Here is a 12,107-nt window from a genome sequence, read left to right on the forward strand (position 1 = left end):
CTGGTTACCTTGACCATGTCTACATGCCTAAATGCACCAAGTTGCTGCCATGTAATTTGGCTGATTAAATATTTGCGTTAACAAACAGCTGAGCAAGTGTACCTAACAAAGTGGCCATTAAGTGTATGACACAAGTTTCTCCAATATTTAATGATAGCGTAGTAAACTAAACATGAGGACTATTAGGATTAACTATTTAGGGGGAAATGAGATAAAGTGAGCTTTTATTTATCCCAAAAGTTTCTATTGCACAAAAAGCAATCAAATATTAATGTATAAATACAGATCAAATGATTGATAGTGAGGAGGCAAAACTGATCACATTGTGTGGAGAAAATTCAAAACTGTCTAAAGGGCTGCAGGAAGTGCGTGAAGCGTCTGATAAAGGATGGAGGCAAATTATATGACATCTGACAATGCAGTCACAAGAGGAAATGATATTCCAGCTGCCATGAAAGCTTCTTTCTGCAGATATGAACACAGGCGTACCTTAGAGACCAAAGATTTAAGAAACACTGCTTTAATATACAAAAATACATCAGTCACTGAGCTGTGTAAAGTCATGCCTTAAACACCTGCGCAGGAAGCATTTCACAGATGTGGTGTTTACTGTAGTGGTTACTCCCACCTAGTGGTGGACTCTGGGACTGGCCCCAGCGCTTGTGGCAATATTTCAGAATTTAAAATGTGTAAAAAAAATAAATGGAAACATTTTATATTTTTTGTGTTAAAAGAAACAAAACGTCTCCTTTAGAGTAATAATCTCGTTTATTATCCGTGCATTTGTCTGTGTGCTCCTCAGGTGTTAAAGCTCCTTTTCAGCTGATTCGGCATGTTTTTACTGTGATGCCTTCAGGGGCTGCTGATGAAGTTCTGATTTCTGGCAACACATTTTCAGACTCCCGTGTTAGACCTTATGAAAAGATTTAAAAACACACCTGTGATCCCGGGGGATCTTGTTGCAATTTTACAGTAAACATATATACTAAGGTCATTGGAGCCGAATGAAGCCTTATCGGGGGTTAAGTTAAAAGTTTGTGCTGCAATAAGGTTGTGGTCATTTAACAGTTAATTTTAATCATTTAAGACATGCCGCTACCCTGGAATTTAAACTGAAACTGCAGGGAATTTACACCTACTACTGACTTATAGAGTGTCCATGGGGCCAAAATATAATTTTAAAATCTTCATAATTTTCGTTTGTCTTGTGTTTACTTAATACACGTCCCTAAATAAATCAAATTCTCACAAAAAACGACTAATTACTAAATATTTACGCTTGACTGGAATAAGAAGAACCCGCAGAGGAAATAATGAATTTAAAAATCCAGCATGTCCATGAAGGCAGCGCCACACACAGGAATCCCACAATCCTTCGCGCTTCCTCTTCCAGCAGCGCCTGCGATCATGGCGGCCGTGTTAGCGGAGCGGGTAGCAGAGCAGAAAGCGGTTCTAGACCGGGAGGTGAACGGGGAGGCGGAGGATCGAGAGGAAGCCGAGCCAGTTGAGGAGACCGGGAAAAAGAAGAGGAAAAAGAAGAAGAAGAACAAGTCCGCGGCGACAGGTGAGCGTCGGCAGGTGGACTGTCGTGCTAACAGGCTAACGGGCTAATGTTGGTTAAAGGAGCTGCGACCGAACCGGAAATCACGGCGTGTGGCTTCAAAATAAAAGCGTTGGCAACCTGTGTTGTTACTATAATAACAAAATTGTTGTTAAAGTGTAATATTTAAAGTCTAAATCCAATAGTTGAGATTTGTTTTGGCTAGGTTAAGTTTTATTGGAGCTGTGACGATGAATTTATACTAAAAAAAAAGCATTTCTTTGTAAATGGTGACTTCCACGAGTTTTTAAGGGTAAAACAATCTGGTTTGTGTAAGCCCGGTTAATTATATGGCATTAGGCTATAAAACTAGAGAAACTGTTCGTATAACTGAGTTATGTTGGCAGCGTCAGTTTTCGTCTGTTTAATTGGCCCCGTAAAAGATGTAGCGTTGGAAGTGAGCTTTATTCTGAAATCCACACCGGAACCAGTGCGTCGGAGCTCCTCTAGCTTCTCCATGTCCTGCTCGGCAGGCATGCGGGCGCTGATCGGTGCGGATTGTGGATCCCCTACGCCTCTCGGGCCTCCCCGAACACGCCGGACTTTAAGCAGAGCCTTTTCCCGGGAAACGTGACTCGTGACACAACTGATGTAGAAGGGCAGGTCGGCTTTAGGGAGGGAGACGGTCCTTGTGAGAGCTGTCCTTCCCGATGAGCCGCAGCCACGCTCTCCTGTTTCGTAATTCTTCCTCTGCCAGAATTATTATATAAGAAAAGAACAGAGGAAGGTTTAGTTTTAAAATTAGCCGCATAAAAACTTTAATAACCCGCAACTAAAAATGTTTTTCTTACTGACAGATGGTTAATAACATACAGAGCGTTAAAAAACAAGACTACAATAAAAACACGGATTTTATAAACTGCATATGATTTAATTTGTTATTGACATTCATATAAAGGCCATAAATTAGCTTTAAGTTTAATTTTTAAGTTGTAGTGGGCAGTGGTGGTATTATTTCTGCACCTTTGTGTGTTTATTATTCTTATTTAGGATATGTTAATGTCATCATATAAAAAGGAAATGAAACACAAGTAAAATACAGTGACCGAAAATGTTGGCCTGCCTTCAAAGAAATATAACACAACACTGTAGCTTTGTATAATCACGACCCAGCACCTGGTTATCTGTAACAGTGTCAGTGTGGATGGAACTGACTGAGCCCCACCCACATTAAAAGTCCAGTCTCTTTAAAAACAACAACAAAAAAAATCAGCATACATGTCTCCTTCCTCTCTGAACGCATCTCTGCTCTCATTTCTGTCTTTATTGCCCCTGAATGAAGCACAGAGCCCCTCCCAAATTGATCGCGAGAGTCAAGTTACAGTCAGACATGTTCTGATTCTGTTTACTCTTTTTGGAGCACTCTCCTTTGCCTGTAAAGGTGAACCATAAACCTCCAGCTAACCTTCGGCAGCATCATTAAGCTCTGCCTCCTTTTCCAGTGGTCCATGGTGTCAGTAGAATCGCTGCTGATGGGTTATTTGTGGCTTAGCTTGAATGAAGAGTCGCCTCAATGCCTGGAGGTGCGGAAAGCATTGTTTTGCTTTTGGTGCGAATGCGTTATTGGGGCCCATTCATGCTCACTGTGCACTAAAAGTGATGTCATATCCACCGGCGCGAGCCGCATTTCAGCCTTCAGTCTCGCACCTCAAAATTTTTGTGATCTCGGTGCCACTGCTGCTGGGTTGAAGACACGAGTTTAACACGGAAGCTCAGAGATTCACAGGTCATACAGATGGCGACGCTGCAACAGTTTGAGAAGATGAGACTTTCCGGGGGGCCTCCGCAATTTCCTTGCTTCCCATTTTGACTTCTTCTCCTCTTGCACCAACCTTGAGGTTGAGGTCTTGTCTGGGTGGCAGCACCTGCGGTTGAAGAGAATTTTACAGCGAGTACTAATATGCAGATTTGCAGTGACATCAACAATAAAAGACTGATGTAGGCTGGATGAGGATAAATTAAAATATTGTTTACATTCTCTCGAAGAGAGACTATGTGCTAGTTTATGTGTGTACACCTGAAGGTCTGAGTGTGAGGAGGCCCTCTGCCTCGTTACAGATGGTCCTTTTACTGTAATTTAAATTGTTTTATTAGTTTTTGGATTTAATCCATTCAAAAAAATGGAAGTATGCTACTAGTTTGTGGATTATAGGGAGGCTGACATAGACCCCGCAGCATTGAAGGTATTTATTTTTACTGATTGTCTGCCTGTTGTCTCCTGATTGGCAACTGTATGTTTACAGGCACTGAGGCAGAGGTGGAGGTGGATGGAGTGACTGAGGTGACCAAACAGCTGGAGAAGCAGGCGGTAGAGGACAAAGAGAAGGAAGAGGAGGGCGAGGAAGGTAACTGAACTCAAATATCAATACTTAACCTGCAACGGCGTGAGCAGGTCACATGTAAACATTACATTTAGTAGCTGGTGTGATTAAAAAAATAAACTGTTAACTCACACAGACGGAGACGACGGAGAGAACTCTGCAGGGAAAAAGAAGAAGAAGAAAAAGAAGAAGAAAGGAAGTGAGTCGATATTTTAGTAGAAAAGTAGACTGAAGGGAGTGGAGAGCTGGGTGTGTTTTATACAAGAGTTTGGTCTTTCTCTAAAACGCTTTTTGTTGTTTTTTTAGCCAAATGTCAGACTGATCCTCCATCTGTGCCCATCTGTGAGCTCTACCCAAATGGAGTATTCGCCATTGGGCAGGAGTGTGAATACCCTGTCGTTCAGGATGGGTAAGAACACACACACACACACCTGTAACACTCTTTAGGCTGCTTTGTGATTCAGCTTTTAATCTCAGTCTATCTTTTTCATAAGTTTGGCTTTTCTTTTTAGTGTCATCTCTCTTAAAATCCCATCCTGCACCACAGTTACAGTTTAGTGTTGGGCGTTTATTGTGTTTTTATTGTTTTTAATATCATTTCTGCATAAACAGGAAATTATGTAGGTATACAGCGGCTCGGTCTTCTGCCAGGAGAGTGCAAAATATAATGAAACAGTTGAAAAACCTCAAGCATGAAATAAAACCTTGAAATTAAAACAATAAATAATCTAATCTCAGGCTCTGCACACTATTGGAAATAGTTTATTTTGATGTACATGCTGTCTTTTTGTAAATTGTGCACAATATGCAGTTTATTTTTGTTTTTGCTGGTTTATAAACATAAGTGTATCTCAAAGATTATTATGAGTGTGTTCATAACTTAAACCTTTCTTTGTGGTTGTTGCACTTTTTTAGTTTATTTAGTTATTATGGACTTATTACATACATGTCATTAAAACTCGGACTATAAAGGTTGTATTGATGTATAGCAAGCTGAAATACTCCCCCAAAAAAATGGCACTACAGCATGTAAAAATGTGAAGATAAGCTCTGGCGGACTACAGTAGGTAGGTTCTATGGTAGGTAATAAAGGGTTAAGAGGGAAAATATCCATATTTGCCTGCTGGGCAAATAGTTTGCCGCTGGGGGATAAGAATCAGCACCTCCAATTCTGAGGCCTTGATTCTCAGCTGTAAAAGGGGTGGAGGAGCTGCTGCCTCGGTTGGAGGAGGGAGAGAAGAGGGGAGTTGGAGACTGATGAGGAAGCTGAGCGTGAAGTTGCTGAATTACCAGTCGATCTACATTCCTGCCCTCACTAGTAGCCATGAGCTGTGGGTGGCCAAAAAAATGACTGTGGAAATGAGCTTCCACCGAAGGGTGTCTGGGCTCTCAAAGCTGGAGGAAGGGGCTCAGAATAAAGCCGCTACTCCTCCACATCAAAAAGAGCCAGCTGAGGTGGGTCAGACGTCTGACAAGGATCCTTTCTGAACGCCTATTAGGTGAGGTGTTTTTGAGTACGTCCATCTGGAAGGAGACGCTGTGGCAGACCCAGTCCATGGTTAAGAGATTAAACATCTCGACTGGCCTGGGAATAAATGTGGTCCCCCATAAGGTCTGGACATCTGCTTAGGCTGCTGTCCCCACATCCCAGCAGTCAGCTTTAAAAACTTTAAACCGGACAAAATTAAAACACCCTTTAAAACAACAAAGCATGACCATACTTAGACGAATGATACTAACAATAATACTAGTGATTAGCACATAAAGATTTCTTCAGTGCAGGGTTTCTTCTCAGTGCACTCCAGAGCCCTCCTTGTAGGAAAAAATATTTTTAAACTGCTTGAAAGGCCACAGTGGGTGTTTCAGGTGTGCACATTTCACTGACACACCTGCTGAAGCTGTCATTTAATCTACCTTAACTTCAAACTTCGACCCAAATCAGCATCACCTTCCCTTTTCTTTCCCATGTTGTCTGATTGACATCAGAGGTTTGCATGTGAGGCTCCTCCAGCGAGCTGTGGGCCAGACTGTGAAGTATTTATATTGCTGTCATTTTTTCCCCTCTTTGGGAGCGACTTTTAAACTTGTGATCTGAAAAGTTGCCACCTCATCTCCCTCTGTGACCAGAAGGAAAATCTCATTATTTTTTTGGATAAAGTCTGAAAATGTGAACCTAAGTAATCTTACCTGGTCTTGTGTATGTTCGGGAACAATGTGGTCTCCATGTTCTCATCCTCCACTTGGTTTTATTAGCTTTAAAATCTGCAGTTGATGCCAGTCTCAGCCTGCAGCTCGAGCACATCTGACTAATGAAATGTTGTTTTTCGTCTCCCAGCCGCAGCGCGGTGGCACGCATGACCAACGAGGAGAAGCGAGTGCTGGATAAAGCTAACGAGGAGATGTGGAACGACTTCAGGCAGGCGGCCGAGGCCCATAGACAGGTCCGCAAGCACGTCCGCAGCTTCCTGAAACCCGGCATGACAATGATTGAAATTTGGTGAGGCTGCTTTTTATCATCTATTATTTGTAGAAGTGGCTGTTTGAAAGTAGATCAGAAGATTCAAACTGAGGAGGTGGAGTTAGGTTTTTCCTGCTTCAGTTTCATTGTCATCCCATGCTCCACCTCTCCACCAAGTTTGGAAATTTGGTGCTCTGGAAATATTCCTCGGCCTTGGAACAACAGGAATTTTAAGGCCTCTAAACTCATTTAATTTCCTGTTTACTCCCTTCATTTTATTTAGCGAGAGGTTGGAGGACTGCTCTCGTAAGCTGATCAAGGAGAATGGGCTGAACGCCGGCCTGGCCTTCCCCACTGGCTGCTCCCTGAACCACTGTGCTGCCCACTACACTCCCAATGCCGGAGACACCACCGTCCTGCAGTACGACGACGTCTGCAAGATCGACTTTGGCACTCACATCAACGGTACCCAGTGACTGAAAAGTTCTGCTTCTTTTGTTGATGATCAGAAAAAAAATAAATCTAGACCCTGAACGGCATCCTCCTTTCTCTGCAGGGCGAATCATTGACTGTGCCTTCACTGTCACATTTAACCCAAAGTATGACAAGCTGCTAGAGGCTGTGCAAGACGCCACCAATACAGGAATCAAAGTAAGACCCAAACAGACGTCTCATTAGTTTGATGTGTGGAACCTGCAGCTGAAGCCGTCCTGTTTGTTCTTCTCTAAAGAACGCAGGCATTGATGTGCGTCTGTGCGACGTTGGAGAGGCAATCCAAGAGGTGATGGAGTCCTACGAGGTGGAGCTTGATGGCAAAACATACCAAGGTGAGTTCACACTGTCATTACAGGATACACAACTTTGTTGAAAACAGTACTTTATATTATCCAGGAAAATCCACCCATACATGCATCATAATACGTGTGGTGATATTTACAGACTCGTGCATTTATGTTGCGCTTCATCTAAATTATTCTTCTGGTGTTTTTACAAAGAAACTCCTGCCTTGCAGCTCCATCTTCAACATCCTTTGTCCAACATACATTATATTGCCAAAAGTATTATCTTGTCTGCCTTGCATATGACCATGAGTGACATCCCATTCTTAATCCATAGAGTTTAATATGATGTTGGTGCAGCCATAACAGCTTCAACTCTTCTGGGAAGGCTTTCCACAAGGTTTAGGAGTGTTTATGGGAATTTTTGACTATTATTCCAGAAGCACATTTGTGAGGTCAGACAAGGATGAGAAGTGAGGATGAGAAGTCCTGGCTCACAGTCTAATTCATCCCAAAGGTGTTCTGTCAGGTTGAGGTCAGGACTCTGTGCAGGCCAGTCAAGTTCTTCCACACCAAACTCACTCATCCATGTCTTTATGGAGCTGCTTTGTGCACTGGTGTGCAGTCATGTTGGAACAGGAAGGGGCCATCCCCAAACTGTTCCCACAGAGTTGGCAGCATTAATATCTTGGTATGCTGAAGCATTAATAGTTCCTTTCACTGGAACTAAGGGGCCAACTCCTGAAAAACACCCCCACACCACAGTGCCCCCCTCCACCAAACTTTACACTTGGCACAATGCAGTCAAGTACCATTGTAGACAAGTACCATTCTCCTGGCAACCGCCAAACATCAGATTGCCAAATGGAGAAGTGTGATTTGTAACTCCAGAGAACACATCTTTACTGCTCTAGAGTCCTGTGGTGGCATGCTTTACACCACAGCATCTGATGCTTTGCGATGTGCTTTGGTGATGTAAGGCCTGGATGCAGCTGCTCGGTCATGGAGACCCATTCCATGAAGCGCTCTACACACTGTTCTTGAGCTGATCTGAAGGCCACATGAAGGTTGGAGGTCTGTAGCATTTGACTCTGCAGAAAGTTGGAGAACTTAGCGCGCTATGCACCTCAGCATCCACTGACCCCACTCTGATTTTTACGTGGCCTACCACTTTGTGGCTGAGTTGCTGTCATTCCCAGTCACTTTCACTTTGTTATAATCCCACTAACAGTTGACTGTGGAATATTTAGTAGCGAGGAAATTTCACGACTGGACTTGTTGCACAGGTGGCATCCTATCACCATGCTGGAATTTACTGAGCTCCTGAGGGCGACCCATTCTTTCACTAATGTTTGTAGAAGCAGTCTGCATGCCTGGGTCCTTGGTTTATACACCTTTGGCCATGGAAGTGACTGGAACACCTGAATTCAGTGATTTGGATGAGTGAGTGAATACTTTGGCAGTATAGTGTATCTAATATCCCTCCTCTGCACGTGTCCAAACCATCTCAGCCCTGCCTCTGGTCCCAAGCCCAGATGAGTGGAGAGGGTTGCATCAGGATGGGTTTCCAATGTAAAATCTTTGCCACATTAAACATGCAAATCAAGAATGAGATTCAGAGTATTATTATGAAATATAAATCTGCAACTCAGCCTCACGTCAGTCATGACCTCCCATCTGGGAATTTTTCATTTTTTCATCCGTCCACTCTCATATGTACTGATAGGTGGCTGTGTTCACAAAGTAAATAGTTGCCACTTATATGAAAGTCACAAACTGTTCAGGAGCTTTTAAATATGTATAAATTGGTGTTTTGTTTTTTCTTGTTGTGCAGTGAAGCCGATCCGAAACCTGAACGGTCATTCAATCGGTCAGTACAGGATACACGCCGGAAAGACAGTGCCCATCGTTAAAGGAGGAGAAGCAACGAGAATGGAGGTAAGCACTTCCTGGTTTTCTTAAAGTTTGACTCAACAGTATCACAGCTTAATCACGACATGCAGTACTAGCAAAATAATTTAATAAGAAAAAAACACCCTGCAGTTAAAGTTAAACACTAATAATCTGAAGAACGCTTTAGGAGGAACTGAAAGTAGCTTCATTTGTGACTATTTTATTTTCACTGACTCTCGGGTGTCGCTGCGCAGGAGGGAGAGGTGTACGCCATCGAGACGTTCGGCAGCACAGGTAAAGGCGTGGTCCACGACGACATGGAGTGCTCTCATTACATGAAGAACTTTGATGTCGGCCACGTCCCCATCAGGTGAGAGCCGGTCTTTATTTAGGTCACTATTTTGGCACTGAAATCAGATTTTGGACAAAGAGAACATTAATTAGCAATAACTGTAGTAACTGACTGGCGTCCCCAGAAGATGATGCATGTTGATGGCCTTTAGACTCACTAAGGACAAAAACAAAGTGGACTTTTCATGATGCGGCATCACTTCCCTTTTCTTCTCTTGTGCAGGCTGCCGAGAGCGAAGCACCTGCTGAACGTGATCAACGAGAACTTCGGCACGCTGGCGTTCTGCCGGCGCTGGCTGGACCGCCTGGGTGAGAGCAAGTACCTGATGGCCCTGAAGAACTTGTGCGACCTGGGCATCGTGGACCCCTACCCTCCGCTCTGTGACACCAAGGGCTGCTACACCGCTCAGTTCGAGCACACCATCCTGCTCAGGCCCACCTGCAAGGAAGTGGTGAGCAGGGGCGAAGACTACTGACACCCCCACCCCCACTTTAAAACGCCACCAGACCACCCCCCCACCCCTCACTACTACACAGCACCAGTTGGGGAACTCGGAGCTGCAGTGAAGGATGCCAAATGCTGCCGTCTTCTACTGACAGTGCACAGTTTTCAAGCAGAGAGAAGCAGCCGTCTGAGTGCTCCACCATCAACCACAGCTAAAGAAACAAGCCCACACCTTTCTGTTGGAGGGAGCTTTTTTTTTTTTCCATCAGGACTTTATTTAGCAAAATTTGAAATCTAAGCTGTCGCTTAATTTAGTGCAACCCCAATTTTCAGAGAGTTTCTCTCCACTTTTTGAGCCTCCAGTACTTTCATGCTCCTTTTAAGTGAAGCAGCAAGACTACTGACGGCTTAAAGAAGTGGTCAGGCCTGCATGCCAGCATGACCCCGAAGTCTCTGCAGGCTATTCCTAATGCGTAAAAGCTCGGGGAGGGGGTGCTGTTGTTGTCAGATCTTCATGCAGACACCGGTCACCTGCAGCTGTATGTTTGGCTTCTGTCGCTACAGGAGGGAACTTTGCACCTTGGCCCTCTGCTCATCGTTTCTTTGGTATTTGTAAAGTATCTTTGAAATGGCTGCTGCCACTCTATGTTCCAGATTAAAATGCTTCATTTTCAAACTCTCCCTGAAAATGTTTTTGTAAGAGAAAATAATTAAATGATTTTGCTCATTTGTGGGTTCTCTCCTGTCTCAGTGCAAGAAACCCAAACAGTGTATTTTAATCATTTTTTTAATATCTACAACAGATGACACCCCCCCCCCATTTTTCTATCACGCTGTGGTTAAACTGAAATAAAGAGTTAAAGTGAAGCTACCTAACAAAATAATTAAATTTTTCAAAAAAAATTTGACCACTTTTTGAAATTTTAAAGATAAACAGTACACTCGTGTTTAAGTGATGACGTCTTCCTTATTTTTTGGCTGAATCTTTTGAAATTTGCTACAAGTATCCATCGGGCAAATCTATACAAAATGTTGCAGATGAGTTTTGGATTTTTTTTTTACAGATTTTCAGAGTTTTTAAGAAATACTGTACATTGGTGTCAATCGCTACTCTTCATTTACTGCCAAATCTTTCTGAAACTAAGTATTCATTGGGTAAATGACTACAGAATGTTGCAGACAGATTTTTCAACATTTTTTTTTTACTTTATTTTCTAAATTTTTAAAAAGTAAAACCGTTATCAGTTCAGTAATGGTCGACCCACAGCCAAATTAGTTTTTTTAGCCCTTTAAATATCACACTACAGCTTCCAGTTTGCAGATCAATATATCTCTGTTTAGCACAGAGACTGGAAACTGTTCAGATTGTTAGCAGGGCCACAGAGGAAACTCTTGGTCTTCCTTTCCTGGGCTGTCCTGACGAGAGCCAGTTTTATCATAATGTTTGATAGTCTTTGCTGCACTTGAGAATACTTTAAAAGTTCTTGAAATTTTTCAGACTGACTGACCTTCATTTCTTAAAGTAATGGACTGTCGTTTTTCTCGTTACTCAAATAGGGCTATTTACTGTATACCAGCTCTACCTCTTCACAACACAACTGATGGTCTCAAACACATTAAGGGGGCAAGAAATTAACTCTTGATGAGGTACAGCTGTTAACTGATCCAGGTGACAAACTCATAAAGCTGACTAATAAAATGCCAGGCTGTGCAAAGTTGGCATAGTGGTAACATTAACGTCTTCGGAGCAGGAGGTCAGGGGTTTGAATCCTGACCAGGGGAGGAGAACGTGGGACCCATGGAGTCTGGAAACCCAACATCCAAAAAAACTTGTAGAAAAACAAGAAAGCCAACTGCTATTGTATATTGTACCTACAGACACAACACATAAAACAAAACAAATGCTACGGCAAGGGGGAGCCAGGACGACAGGGTGGGGGGAGATTTCATCGACTCCCCCAACAAGTGTGTGTGTGTGTGTGTGTGTGTGTGTGTGTGTGTAATCAATTTATACATGTTACCTTATGTAACATAACATGTTACCTCAATAACATAAGAGGTACCTCAACAATAAATGAGGTAATTTTTTTTTTTATAACAATTTGCATAGTATAACTTCCATTAATTTAGATTATGAATGTGCATTCATGGAGCAGTAACCAAAATGTATGGGCTATTTACTGTATACCAGCTCTACCTCTTCCTCTTCACAACACAACTGATGGTCTCATTAAGAGGGCAAGAAATTAACTCTTGATGA

At 42.8% G+C, this 12,107-nt stretch overlaps 1 protein-coding gene across 1 annotated transcript; it reads left to right on the forward strand.

The window, feature by feature from the left end:
* Positions 1 to 1,384: 1,384 nt before the first annotated feature.
* LOC115773506 (methionine aminopeptidase 2-like) lies at positions 1,385 to 10,523 on the forward strand. The gene is made up of 11 exons (XM_030720280.1): positions 1,385 to 1,564; positions 3,844 to 3,945; positions 4,058 to 4,120; positions 4,228 to 4,330; positions 6,257 to 6,418; positions 6,663 to 6,844; positions 6,936 to 7,030; positions 7,110 to 7,206; positions 8,993 to 9,096; positions 9,306 to 9,421; positions 9,626 to 10,523. The coding sequence occupies exons 1-11, from the start codon at positions 1,408 to 1,410 to the stop codon at positions 9,876 to 9,878; spliced, it is 1,434 nt and encodes a 477-aa protein (XP_030576140.1). The 5' UTR covers positions 1,385 to 1,407; the 3' UTR covers positions 9,879 to 10,523.
* The last annotated feature ends 1,584 nt before the right edge of the window (positions 10,524 to 12,107 follow it).

This window comes from Archocentrus centrarchus, chromosome 23 (assembly GCF_007364275.1).
Source record: "Archocentrus centrarchus isolate MPI-CPG fArcCen1 chromosome 23, fArcCen1, whole genome shotgun sequence".
NCBI classification, from domain to species: Eukaryota; Metazoa; Chordata; class Actinopteri; order Cichliformes; family Cichlidae; genus Archocentrus; species Archocentrus centrarchus.